This window comes from Sapajus apella, unplaced genomic scaffold (assembly GCF_009761245.1).
Source record: "Sapajus apella isolate SASKATOON/1434 unplaced genomic scaffold, GSC_monkey_1.0 scaffold44, whole genome shotgun sequence".
Taxonomy (NCBI): domain Eukaryota; kingdom Metazoa; phylum Chordata; class Mammalia; order Primates; family Cebidae; genus Sapajus; species Sapajus apella.
In genome coordinates, this window is record NW_022436984.1 from 5988184 (window position 1) to 6002916 (window position 14733).

The 14733-nt window shown below is 38.3% G+C and overlaps 1 protein-coding gene across 13 annotated transcripts in view; it reads left to right on the forward strand.

The window, feature by feature from the left end:
* The window catches only part of BIRC6 (baculoviral IAP repeat containing 6), a 258154-nt gene that overhangs the window by 63962 nt on the left and 179459 nt on the right, over positions 1-14733 (forward strand). For all 13 annotated transcript variants that reach the window (XR_004257190.1, XM_032239247.1, XM_032239252.1 and 10 more), the window contains one exon: positions 14221-14370. Coding sequence is in view for 12 of the 13 variants with exons in the window: in XM_032239247.1 (XP_032095138.1) it covers positions 14221-14370 (150 nt within the window). In the remaining variant the exon portion in view is untranslated. The remainder of the gene's footprint in view (positions 1-14220; positions 14371-14733) is intronic.

Sequence of the window (14733 nt, forward strand, 5' to 3'; positions counted from 1 at the left end):
CTTGAAGCACTGTATAGAATAAGATAGTGTGCAATTATTTTTTTCCCTTCCCTTTCCCTTTCCCCTTTGCCTTCCCCTTTTCTTCCCTTTTCTCCCCCTTTCTTTCCTCCTTTCCTTTCCACTTTCTTCCCTCCCCTTCCCTTCCCTCCTCTCCTCTCCCCTTCCCTCCCCTCCTTTTTTCTTCCTTTCCCTTTCCTTTTCCTTTTCTTTTTCTTTTTCCTTTTCCTTCCCCTTTTTTCTTTTTCTTTTGAGATGGCATTTCGCTCTTGTTGCCCAAGATGCAGTGCAATGGTGTGATCTCTGCTCACTGCAACCTCTGCCTCCCAGGTTCAAGTGATTCTCCTGCCTCAGCCTCCCAAAAGTAGCTGGGATTACAGGTGCACACCACCATACCTGGCTAATTTTGTGTGTGTGTGTGTGTGTGTGTGTGTGTGTGTGTGTGTGTGTATTAAAGACACAGTCTTGCTCTGTCACCAGGCTGGAGTGCAGTGGCACCATCTAAGCTCACTGCAACCTCTGCCTCCTGGGTTCAAATGATTCTTCTGTCTTAGCCTCCTGAGTAGCTGGGACTACAGGCATGCGCCACTATGCCCAGCTAATTTTTGTATTTTTAGTAGAGACTGGATTTTACCATATTGGCCAGGATGGTCTCGATCTCTTGACCTCGTGATCTGCCCACTTCAGCCTCCCAAAGTGCTGGGATTACAGGGGTGGGCCACCGTGCCCGGCCCAATTTTTTGTATTTTTAGTAGAAACGGGGTTTCACCATGTTAGCCAGGCTGGTCTCAAACTCCTGACCTCAGGTGATTCACTCACCTCAGCCTCCTAAAGTGATAGGATTACAGGTACGAGGCACCGCGCCGGTTCTTTTCTTCTCTTTCTTGGGATCTCACTGTGTTGCCCTGCCTGGAGTGCAGTGGTATGATCTCAGTTCACTGTAGTCTCAGCCTCCCAGGCTCAAATGGTCCTCTCACCTCAGCCTTTTGAATAGCTGGGACTATAGACACGCACTGTCACCTTCAGCTAATTTTTGTGTATATATATATATATACTTACTTTTTTTTTTTCTTTTTTTTTTTGTAGAAATGGGGTTTTGCCATTTTTGCTCAGGCTGGTCTCAAACTCCTGAGTTTAAGTGATCTGCTTGCTTCGGCCTCCCAAAGTGCTGGGATTAAGGCATGTGCCATTTGCCTGGCCTATTTTTTTCTTTATATACATTTTAAGTTAGGGAATTAAAGCAGTGTTTGAAAAGGATTACTAACAATATCAGGCAAAATGAATAGTTCTATTGATTGTCTAGTAGGAATTTAGGACTAGGAGATAGTTGAAGCCTAAGTGACTATAACCAAGGTATGGCAGAAGAATAAGGATTTGAGCAGAGTTATGCATACATCTCATCTGTGGTTCTGATAGTAATTAGATGTTTTTCCTCTCTTTAAATAGATTCCAAGAGTTGAGCCAAGAAAGATAATGGTTAACGTAGTGGCTAGATTGCCTTGCTTTGGACTATATGTAGTGAAATTTATTTTTATTTTTATTTTTTTTTTTGAGACAGAGTCTCTCCCTATCACCCAGGCTGGAGTGCAGTGGCACAACCTTGGCTCACTGTAGCCTCTGCCTCCCAGGTTCAAGTGATTCTCCTGCCTTAGCCTCCTGAGTAGCTGGGACCACAGGTGTGGGCCACCACATTTGGCTAATTTTTGTAATTTTAGTAGAGATGATTTTTTACCATGTTGGCCAGTCTGGTCTTGAACTGCTGACCTCAAGTGATCTGCCTGCCTTGGCCCAGAGTGATGGGATTACAGGTGTGAGCCACTACCCCTGGCCAATATCTAGTGAAATTATAATGGAAATAATCTTCAAATATCATAAAAATCCAACTAATTAAAAAAATGAGGCCGGGCCTGGTGGCTCAAGCCTGTAATCCCAGCACTTTGGGAGGCCAAGGCGGACGGATCATGAAGTCAAGAGATTGAGACCATCCTGGCCAACATGGTGAAACCTCGTCTCTACTAAAAATACAAAAATTAGCTGGGCCTGAGTGCGCCTGTAGTCCCAGCTACTCAGGAGGCTGAGGCAGGAGAGTTGCTTGAACCTGGGAGGCGGAGGTTGCAGGTTGCAGTGAGCCGAGATTGTGCCACTGCAGTCCAGCCTAGTGCCTGGCAACAGAGTGAGACTCTGTCTCAAAAAAAAAAAAAAAAAAAGAGCAGTTTAGTCTAATAACTTTAGACTAATAAAACTTTGAATTATTGAATATAGTTGAGAATTTTAGATCAACCATTAAAATTCTATGTGGTATGAGAGAGAATTTGAATTTTTCTTATATGTGCCAGTTCATTGTTGTAGAACTTAATCTGTATTCATTTAGTCATCACACCAACTTTATTTTTTATTTATTTTTATTTTTTTTTGAGTCGGAGTTTCGCTCTTGTTACCCAGGCTGGAGTGCAATGGCGCAATCTTGGCTCACCGCAACCTCCGCCTCCTGGGTTCAGGCAATTCTCCTGCCTCAGCCTCCTGAGTAGCTGGGATTACAGGCATGCGCCACTATGCCCAGCTAATTTTTTGTATTTTTAGTAGAGACGAGGTTTCACCATTTTGACCAGGATGGTCTCGATCTCTTGACCTCGTGATCCACCCGCCTCGGCCTCCCAAAGTGCTGGGATTACAGGCGTGAGCCACGGCGCCCGGCCTCACACCAACTTTAATGTACTATTATTGTCTCCATTTTGCAGATAGAGATACTGAAGGAAAGAGAGGTTAAGTAACTTGTCTTAGTCACATTGCTGATAAGTGGCAAAGCCAGCATTAAAACCTGGGAGTCTTTCATCAGAACACTTTAAACAGCATTTTACTGTCATAACAAAAGATGAAGAATCTTACACTGAATTCTTTGAATTCTTTTAATCTGAAAGATTTAGAAATTGAAAAAAAAAATTTTTTTTTGAGATGGAGTCTTGTTCAGTTACCAGGCTGGAGTACAGTGGCATGATCTCGGCTCACTGCAAACTCCGTCTCCTGGGTTCAAGTGATTCTCCTGCCTCAGCCTCCAGAGTAACTAGGACTCCAGATGCATGCCACCATGCCCAATTAATTTTTGTATTTTTAGTAGAGACGAGGTTTCACCATGTTGGCCAGGATGGTCTTGATCTCCTGACCTCATGATTCTCCCACCTTGGCCTCCCAAAGTGCTGGGATTACAGGCGTGAGCCTCCACGCCTGGCCAAAAATTTGAAAATTATTTAACTTGCTGTAAATCATCCAAAATGGAGCTGGACTTGGAACCTAGGTGCCGTGGCCTCCCGGGGCACATCTTTATAAGACACTACTACTTTTCCAGAAATGCAATAAGGTTTTTAATGCTTTAAATTATTTGATGAGATATGCCTTAGGTAACTCAGAAAAGAAATAGTATTTATGCCTTAAATATTTAAGTATTAATACTTTAAGTATTTAAATAAAAGTATTGGCCAAGTGCGATAGCCAGGCCTGGTGGTGCGTGCCTACTTGGGAGGCTACTCAGCTACTCGGGAGGCTGAGACAGGAGAATCGCTTGAACCTAGGAGGAGAAGGTTGCAGTGAGCTGAGATTGTGCCACTGTACTCCAGCCTGGGCACCAGAGCAAGACTTTGTCTCAAAAAAAAAAAAAAAAAAGTGTTTAAAATAGATGATTGTTTTCTTGGAGTTTGTATAGTCTGAAATTCCCAGGACATGATCTCGTGTGATAGGGTATTTATCCAGATGAAAGACAAGAAAACCCTGAGAAGTTACTTGTATTCAAAATGATCTCCCAATTCTTTAGGGATTGATTGATGAATGTGCATTTGAAAAGGTAGTAACAAAGGGGAAAGAAAGTTGATGTCTTAAAATGTAGGTACATGTATGATTTTTAAAAAGCACCTCAAGACTGAATCAAATGGACATGACCCTGTCTTCTGAGTATATTCAAATAACATAGAACTATTTTTCTTATGGAGAATCAAGTCTTTTCATAAAAATAAATCTATAGTTAATATACGTTTTAAGTTAATTATATATATTATTAAATATATATATATATATATTTATAGAATATACTCTGTAGACAGTTTTTTTTTTTCTTTTTTTTTTTTTTTGAGACGGAGCTTCGCTCTTGTTACCCAGGCTGGAGTGTAATGGCGCGATCTCGGCTCACCGCAACCTCCGCCTCCTGGGTTCAGGCAATTCTCCTGCCTCAACCTCCTTAGTAGCTGGGATTACAGGCACGCGCCACCATGCCCAGCTAGTGTTTTTGTATTTTTAGTAGAGACAGGGTTTCACCATGTTGACCAGGATGGTCTCGATCTCTTGACCTCGTGATCCACCTGCCTCGGCCTCCCACAGTGCTGGGATTACAGGCTTGAGCCACCGCGCCCGGCAATAATATATTAAATGTAGATTTGTTAAGCTATCTTTGATCATTCAGGAATAAAATATATACACACTACATATATGAAATTCTCCTGCTGAGGCAGGAGAATTGCCTGAACCCAGGAGGCGGAGGTTGCGGTGAGCCGAGATTGCGCCATTGCACTCCAGCCTGGGTAACAAGAGCGAAACTCCAACTCAAAAAAAAAAATTTCATAAAATTTTATAAAAGGCATAAAATAAAGTATGAATTTCTTTGTAAAAGTCTAAAGTGAAAGATAAATTAGTATTCTGCTTGGAACAAATGCATTTAAAATCAATAGGAAAGACTTAAATGAGAAAATAAGAGTAAGATGCATTAGTGGAATAAGGATGCAGTATGATACCTGATAAATATGTTAATGCTTAAAAAATAAAAGTTTTTTAAAAGGCTGCCGTTATAGGGAACATACATGAAATATAACAATACTGAATATAAATTCGACCCCAACAACATAAAGCCTATATACCTGTACTCATATTCAGAGCAGGATAGTAAGAAGTTGAGGTATGATTGATTTGAAAGTCTTTAATAATCTCACTGTGTGGGGTTATTGGACTGTATGGTCACATCCTTGTTTTGGTACCTGTTTTGTGTGGAAAGCATTCTTTAGTCTTCTGTTCCTGGTTTTCTAAGAGTTTCCAATAGGAATGAGTGTTACATTTTATCAAATACTTGTTTGTATCCATGGAGATCATTTGGTTGTTCTTTATGGTTCAATATGGTGAAATATATTTACTGACTATTGGATATTAAATCAACTGCATTCCTGGGATAAAACCCACTTGATTATAATGCATTATCTTATATGTTGTTGGATACAGTTTGCTAAAATTTTGTTCTTAACTTTTGCATATTGTTCATCAGGGACATTACATGTTCCTTGTAATCTTTCTTAGTTTTTGCTTTTTGTAATCTTTATCTTGTTTTGATATCAGAGTATTGCTTGCCTGATAGAATGAGTTGGGAAGTATTCTCTCTTCAGTTTTGGGGTGAAGTTTGTGTAGAATTGGTTTTATTTTTCCTTAAGTGTTTGGTAGAATTTGCCAGTGAAGCCTTTTGGGCCTAGAGAATTTTTTTAGTAGGAAGATTTTGAATGTACAAATTCAGTTATGTTTATAGAGAATTACTGAGGTTTTTTTTTTTAATTCTTTATTGAGCTCTGATAGTCTTTTTGTCAATTTTTAAGTTACCAAATTTTAGTATAAATAATTTAGTAATATTCCCCACAATCCTTTTATTTTATTATTTTTTAAAATTTTGTTTTGAGACAGAGTCTCTGTCACCCAGGCTGGAGTGCAGTGACGCTATTTCAGCTCACTGCAACCTCTGCCTTCTGGGTTCAAGTGATTCTCTCAACTCAGCCTCCCAAGTAGCTGGGACTAAGGTGCACCACCATCGTTTTGTTTTTCCTCATCTGTCTAGAGGTTTATTTGTTATGTTGCTTTTTTTTTTCTTCAAAACAGCCGGTTCCTGATTTAAATGACATTTAAAAATTTGTTTTTCTGTTTTCCCTTTTACTGGATTTCCATTTTAATGTTATCATTTCCTTCCTTCTGCTTGATTTAGGTTTATTTTGCTCCTCTAGTTTCTTACTGTTTTGAGATGAAGTCTTGCTCTGTCGCAGGCTGGAGTACAGTGGTGTGATCTTGGCTCACTGCAACCTCTGGATCCTGGGTTCAAGCAGTTTTCCTGCCTCAGCCTCCCAAGTAGCTGGGACTACAGGCGCGTGCCACCACGCCCAGCTAATTTTTGTATTTTTAGTAGAGATGGGGTTTCACCATGTTGGCCAGGATGGTCTCAAACTCTTGACCTTGTGATCTGCCTGCTTTGGCCTCCCAAAGTGTTGGGATTACAGGTGTGAGCCACTGTGCCTAGCCTTCTCTAGTTTCTTAGAAGCTTAGGTTATTGGTTTGAGGTATTTTCTGATATAGGAATTTTAAAGTCATACATTTTTTTGGAAGCACTGCTTTACTGATACCCCCTAAATTTTGATACATTGTTCTTCTTTTTTCATTTGGCTCAAAATTTGTTCTGATTTCCCTTGTGATTTCTTGTTTGACCTAGAGGCCATTTAAAAGTGTTTTGTTTAGCCTCCAAATGCTTGAAGTTTCTCCAGATTTGTTTCTATTCTGGATCTCTAACTTATGTCCATTGCTGTCGGAGAAAATAATTTTTATGAGGTTAGTGTTTTGAAATTTATTGAGACTTTTTTATGGCCCAGCTTCTGGTCTGTCCTGGAGAATGCTCTGTGTGCACTTGACAAGAGTGTGTATGGTGCACCCATGGGGTATTGTATAAATTTCACTTAAGTGTATGTTTTTGAGTTGTTAAAGTCTTCCTGGTTTTATATCGAGGAGTTCTATCAATTTTGAGAGCAAGTATTGAAATTCCCAACTATGTTGTTGTTGAATTATTTACTTTTAAGTGTTTTTGCTTCACTTTATCTTTAGGCTCTTTTGTTAGACTGCTTCATAATTGTTATATCTTTCAGATGTATTTGCCCTATTGTCATTATGAAATATTCCTCTTTGTCTGTATTTTGTGTCATACTAATAAAATCACTCCTGCTCTCTTATGGTTACAGTTTGCATTATGTATCTTTTCCACGATCTTATTTTCAACTAACTCCTGATTTTGAATCTAAAGTGGGTCTCTTAGACTAATATAATTAGATCTTGCTTTTTAAATTTTTTTGTTTTGTTTTTTGAGATGGAGTCTCTGTCACCCAGGCTGGAGTGCAGTGGCGTGATCTTGGCTCACTGCAGCCTTCCACCTCCCTGGTTCAAGCAATTCCCCTGCCTCAGCCTCCTGAGTAGCTGGGATTATAGGTGCGTACCCCCACGCCCAGCTGATTTTTTTTTGCATTTTTAGTAGAGATGGGGTTTCATCATGTTGGTCAGGCTGGTTTTGAACTCCCGACTCGCGATCTGCTTGCCTTGGCCTCCCAGAGTGCTGGGATTACAGGCGTGAGTCACTGTCCCGGCCCCGTCTTGCTTTTTTATACAGTTGGATAACCTCTTTTAAATTTGAATGACTTTACACTTAATGTAATTATTGCTATGGTTGCATTTATGTCTGCCATTTTTATTTTTTAAGATGTTTTTTACATTCCTTTGTTACTCCTTCACTGCATTCTTTTGTGCTGTATAAATATTTTTAGTCTACCATTTTAATCCCTCTGTTGATTTTTTTTCTTTTAAGAAGAAAACATATAACACTAGTAAAGAATAATTTATTAGGAGCATTCAGAGACCTACTGTCAAACCAAGAACTAAAGCAGTACAGGTACCTTGCATCTGCGAATGTGTCCCTCACCGCCTCTCTCAAACTGTGCCCTTTTTCTAGAGATAACTGTTACTCAATGATTTTTATGTCTTTCCTTTTTAAAAAAAAAACTGGTTTTATGCTTCATATGTGACTATTTCAACAAACTATTTTATTGAGTTTTGCTTGTTTTTGTACTTTATAAAAATATACACCAAACTCTAAGTAGTTTTGGGGGACTTGGTTTTCCTCTCTTATGTTTTAAGCTTACCTGTTTTGTTGCATGCCTTGTAGATAATTTAATTTTCACTTATACATTGTACAAAAACCCACAAATAATTTATCTATTTCCCTGTCAGTGGACATTGTGTTTATTTCTGGTTTTTCAGCTATAAACATCTTGTGTAAGTTCCTTGGTACACATATATAAGGGGCTTTCTATTCTTTTTTTTTTTTTTTTTTTTTTTTTTTGTGACAGAGTCTTACTCTATCACCCAGGCCTGAGTGCAATGATGCGATCACAGCTCACTGCAACTTCTACCTCCTAGGTTCAAGCGATACTGCTGCCTTAGCCTCCCAAGTAGGTGGGATTATAGGTGCCCACAACCATGCCTGGCTTATTTTTTGTGTTTTACAAAACAGACAGGGTTTCCTCGTGTTGGCCAGGCTCGTCTCGAACTCCTGAACTCAAGTGCTCCACCTGCTGTGGCCTCCCAAAGTGATGGGATTACAGGCCTGACCCACTGCACCTGACCTGAAGCTCTCTGTTCTTAAGAGTAGAATTATTGGGTCATGGGTTATAATTTTTTTAAAAAATAAATTGTGTTAAATATACATAGTGAAGTTTACCATTTTAAATACAGTGTACAGTATTGTGACTATAATACATTCACAACGTTGTATAACCACCAGTACTTATTTCCAGAACTTTCCCATCATCCTAAACAAAAGCTTTGTAACCATTAAGCAGTAACTTCCTATTCATTGTACTCTCAGCTGCTGGTAAGCTCAGTCGCACTTCTATATGACTTTGCCTATTGTAGATACCTCATATAAGTGGAATTGCATATTTGTCCTTTTTTGCCTGGTTTCTTTTACTCAGCATATTTTTAATGTTCACCCGTGTAGTTTGTATCACGTCTTTTGTTCCTTTTGATGGCCAAATAATATCCCATCACATTAGGCCCCCCCCATCTCTGCTTTCAGTTTCTTGTGATCAGCTATAGTCTGAAAATATTAAATGGAAAATATCAGAAATCAACAATTGATAATTATTAAATTACTATATTGAGTAGTGTAATAAAATCCCTTGATGCCCCACCCAGGACGAGAATCATCATTTTGTCCAGCGTCTCCATGCTGTATACACTTTCTGTTTGTTAGTCACTTAGTAGCTGTCTTGGTTATCAGATCATCTGTCACTGGTATCGCAGTGCTTGTGTTCAAGTAACCATTTTACTTAATAATGACCCTAAAGCTCAAGAATAGTGATGCTGGCTATCAGATATCCCAAAGTGAAGCTGTTTTGAAGTTTCTTCTTTATGTTGAAAAGGTGAAAGTTTTTGTAAAATGAAAGAAAAAAAATTTATGTGCAGGTTCCTAAGATTTATGGTAAGAACAAATCTTCTATTTGTGAAATTGTGAATAGTATATTGCTATCATTGTTCTATTATTTGTTATTTATCTCTTCCTGTGCCTAATTTATATATTAAATTTATCTTGTGTGTTTGTGTGTGTGTATGAAAAAACAATACATAGACACACATATACACACAGACACACAGGGTTTGATACTATCCACAGTTTCAGTCCTCACTGCGAGGTCTTGGAACTGTGACTACTATGAGGGGTGACTATTGTAACCCAAGATTTGGGTTGTTTCCACTTTTTGACTATGGTGAATAATGCCCCTATAAACATTGGCATACAAATATTTGCGTCCCTGTTTTAGTTCTTTTGGGTATATACCTAGGAGTGGAATTACTGGGTTATATTTTAATTCTATGTTCAACCTTTTTTTTTTTTTTTTTTTTTTTTTTTTTAGACAGTTTCGCATTTTTTTCCCATTTTGGGGGGCAATGGTATGATCTCGGCTCACTGCAACCTCTGCCTCCTGGGCTCAAACAATTCTTCTGCCTCAGCCTCCCAAGTAGCTGGGATGACAGGCATGTACCACCATGCCAAGCTATTTTCTGTATTTTTAGTAGAGACGGGGTTTCACCATGTTGACCAGGCTGGTCTTGAACTCCTGACCTCAGGTGATTCTCCCGTCTCAGTCTCCCAAAGTGCTGGAATTCCAGGTGTGAGCCACTGCGCCTGGCCTATGTTCAGCCTTTTGAGGAAATCACCAAGTTGTTTTCCACAGAGTCTGTACCGTTTTACATTTCCACAAGCAGTTTAGAGGGGTCCTAGTTTTTCTACATCCTGGCCAGCATTTGTTATTTTTTGTCTTTTTGATAATAGCCTAGTGGTTGTGAGGTGGTTTTGGTTTGCACTTTTATTGTGGTTTTGGTTTGCCCCTTCCTAATGATTCGTGATGTTGAGCGTTTCTTCATGTGCTTACTGGTCGTTTGTATTTCTATAATACATGTAGAAATGACTTTTCATGTCTTTGTCCACTTTTGAATTTTTTGTTGTTGTTGTTGAATTGTAAGAACTTTTTAGAAATTCAGGATAGTAAATCCTTAATAGATGTGATTTGCAAATACTTTCTCACATTCTTTGGGTTCTTTTTACTTTCTTGATAGTGTCCTTTGATGCCCAAAACATTGGCCTTTTGAAAAAGTCCAATTTATCTTTTTGTTGATAATCTTATGTTCATACATCATTTTCCTGGTTTTCTTTAGTTTTTCTTTGTGCAAAGGCTATAGAACCTTCTCCCCTCTCTTATCCTTCCAAAAAAGAATTCTGTCTCTTTAAATCTTCCTGTAGATCTTGTTTTGGCTCTGTCCCTTTAAATCTTCCAGTGGCTGCTGCTTGGGAAAGCAGCTGCAGTCTCAGAAGGATGAAACCAAGGCAAGTGTCTATTCTGGTCCCTTAGGAAACTGCTAGACCAACCAAAATGCACAACCCTGTATTTTGGAAAGAGAAGGTCCCTGCTGTCTGCCCTAGCAGCGGCCTCCCGCACATGGGCCTCTTTTCTCCACAGCTGTCAGGGCTGAGGATGGGGTGGAGGATTGTACTTGGTTCATGCAGGCCACTCTCTTACCAGAGATCAGTGTCCTCTGTTGTAAATATCCTGTTAGGTCGCAGAATTCTGAAGTAGTTGATTCCAATCACACTTTCTAGTTTAGTGCTTGCCTTGGTGGAGGAACTGATCCCTAGAGCTTCCTAGTCTGCCATTTGGCATGAAATCACTGGTACCCATGTTGATTCTGGTTTCTTTTTCTGATGCTACTTTTTTTTTGAGTGGTATTTTGGTGGTTTAATTAATAATATAATCTACTTCAGAATAATAATTTATTCTAGTAAAATATATAGGAACTTTGCTTTTATCTACCCCCCACCCCATACATAACATTTAAGTATATTGTAAACCCAACAAAACAGCTGGGCGCAGTGGCTCACACCTATAATCCCAGCGATTTGGGAGGCCAAGGTGGGCAGATCACCTGAGGTCAGGAGTTCAAGACCAGCCTGGCCAACATGGCAAAACTGCTGTTTCTACTAAAAATGCAAAAATTAGCTAGGTGTGGTGGTGGGTGCCTATAATCCCAGGTACTCCGGAGACTGAGGCAGGGAGAATCCCTTGAACCCGGAAGGCAGAGGTTGTGGTGAGCCAAGATCATGCCATTGAACTCCAGCCTGGGAGTCTGGGCAACAAGAGTGAAACTCCCTCTCAAAAAAAAAAAAAAAAAAGTTGCAAAGAAATGAGAAAAACATTTATTTTTTATATTCACCTACTTACCGTTTCTGTTCTTATTTTTTCCAGTGAATTTGATGTTGCTTTCCTTCATCTTGAAGGGCTTTTTTTGTTACTTATCATAAGGCAGCTTACTAGCATAAAATTCTCTCAGTTTTCTGGAAATGTCTTCATTTCACATTTGTTTAATTTTTTATTTACTTTTTTAATAGATACGGGGTTTCACCTTGTTGGTCAGGCTGGTTTCGAACTCCTGGCCTCAGGTGATCCCTCTGCCTCTGCCTCCCAAAGTGCTAGGGTTACAGGTGTGGACTACCACGCCCGGCCAATTTCACATTCATTTTTGAGGATTAACGCTACGTAGAGAATCTGTTGACAGTTTCTTTCTTTACTTTAAATGTCATTCCATTGCTTCTGGTCTCCATTGTTTCTCATAAGTCATCTGTTAATTTATGCTGTTGTTTTCATGTCTGATGAGTAATTTTTCTCTTACTGTCTTCATAATGTCCTTTGCCTTTGATGACTCTCAAGAGTTTACATATATGTGTGTTATTTCTTTGTGTTTATCCTATTTGAGGGTCATTGAACTTGAGTGAATTTGTGGTATAATATTTTCTGTCATATTTGGTAAGTTTTTGCCCATTATTTCTTCAGGTGGAATTCTCTTCTTAATGGAATTCCCGTTACATGTATGTTCTTATATTTTATCTGTCCCTTAAGTCTCCAAGATTGTTTTAATTTTTTAAAAAATATTTTCCTTCTGTTATTCAGATTGATGAATTTCTGTTAATCTGTTATTTCACTGTTTCCTTTTATTGCCATGTGAAATTTGCTTTGTGCTTCTCTAAGGAACTTTTTTGTTATTTTACTTTTCAACTGCCAAATTTACCTTTGGTACTTTTTAGAAAGTAATTTATATTTCTTTGTTAAGCCATTCATACCATTATTTCCTGTAATTCTCTATACCCCTGGTTTCCTCTTATTCTATAAAAATATTTACAATAGATCTTTGAAGTCTTGCTAAACCTGAAGTCCGAGAAGACATTTTCAGGTGTGTGTGTGTGTGTGTGTGTTTTACATCTTGAATATGGGTCCCTTTTTCTTTGCATGTCTTGCAATATTTTGTTTAGTTACTGGACATTTAAAACAACACTATAGAAATCTGAATTTGGATTTCCCTACCTTTTGCAGGTGCTTTTTGCTTTGTTTTGTAATTCACCTGGCTGAATCTGTGAAATCTCTTTTGTATTATGCAGCTGCTGATTTCTGGCTGCTGATTTCTGTAATTTTTTCCTGCCTAGTTTTAATTTTTAAGCCTTGTTTGTTATTTTGTTTCTTTTGTGTCAGCATAGCTTTGTGTTCAGCCAAAGATTGATAGGTTGTATTGTCCAAATACCTTTAGCCAATAAGGCTGTGCTCAAGTGCGCCCTGGTTTTTGTTTTCTGTTGTGCTGTCTCAGGTCTCTTTTGCATAGGCATAGAGGCTTAGTTAACTGAGGATGTAGTGATGGCTTGGGCTTTCTCTGGTCTTTGCTGGACAAATACACAGACTCTGATCAAGGTGGGATTTGTGGAAAGTTTACCAAGCCCCCTGTGCTTCTCTCGCTACGTGTAATTCCATGTTAAATCCCTGTTGTTTCTAGTGCTTTGCTTGCCCAAATTGACCTCAAATAGCAGACCTCCTTGTTTGTTTCCCATTGAAATCACCACTTTATTTATTTATTTTTTTATATGGACTCCAGATGTACTCATTGTTACTGTGATGTCATTGCCTGCTTCTCAGCAGACAGAACTGGGCACACACACACATCTATCTATCTATCTATCTATCTGTCTATCTGTCTATCAATCACAACATGAGTTTACACTGATACCCACAGTTCCAACCTAATACTACTTTGGTAGTATTGGTAGAAATCACCACTTTAAACTGGAAGCTCTCCATCAATCAAGTGAACCCCATCTGGAGATAGCAGTGAATTTGCTGGTTTTCACTGCTTGCCTCACCCTAGTTAAATTACAGTTTTGTCTAGCTTTGTTAGTTGCCTTTCAGGAAGGGGTTTATCATCTTCCTTCTTCTGCCATGCTGAAAGTGAATCTCCAGATTAGAATGTTAGAATATACTATTTATTACCCATTTTTTTTTGTCTTAATTAATGCTAAATTTGCTGTCAGTTTTTTCCGTGACAGAGACATTAAACTAGAAATTTGAGTTGCTTTCATTTTATTGTGAATACATTAAAAAATAAGAATATTTGTTTGGTTTTATTATTGTTGAGATTAAGAGATTTGGCTGTGGATTCCAGTATAGCTAGTGCCTCATCTGTAAAATGGCCACAATAATAGTCCTACCACAAGGGTTTTTGGCAAAAAGTAAATGAATTAATTAAAGCATTTCAAACACTGTCCATACATAGTAAGTACTGTGTTAACAGATAAATACCTGTTTTCATGTATGTTTATGTATTTGTTATTTTCTTCATAAACATTCAATTTCAATTTGCAATTCCTTGGCAATTAAATTTCTAAACTCTTGAAAATATATCACATTGGTAGCTTTCCTTATCTGCCTATGAAGTGATATTAAAATAAATTGTTTCCTAATTAGTATTATATTTGAATGTTTACCCATTTTTTGTGTATCTATGAAATTTACTACCCTGTAGGTGGTGAGCTTCATTTTCTCCAAATTGGAGGAACCTGTGATGATATTGACGAAGCTGATATACTAGTGGATGGATCTCTTTCTAAAGGAATAGAACCATCTTCAGAAGGTTCCAAGCCTTTATCAAATCCTTCAAGTCCTAGCATTTCAGGTATGATATTAAATTTTTAAATGATTTAAAAATCATTAGATATTATTTAATGTCATTTTCTGGTTTTTGGAGAATATAAACATATTAAAGTAAGAAATGATTCTCAGCGTGTGTGGTGTGTTAGTCAATATTTGTGATGTCATCTAAGAGGTTAAAACAAACATTTCAGCCATTAATGAGTTTTAGTCTAATTAGGGGAGGGGAAAAAAATCGTAAGAGAGTTTGTTAAGTAAGTATAAAATTAGTAGACAGGCTCATATTGTTAATATTGCTATTGGAATTGAAAAGCTGAAAAAAGTACTGCCACTGAGTATATATTTAGGTGGTGTATTCACACCTACCTTGCCCCATCCTGAACCTCCA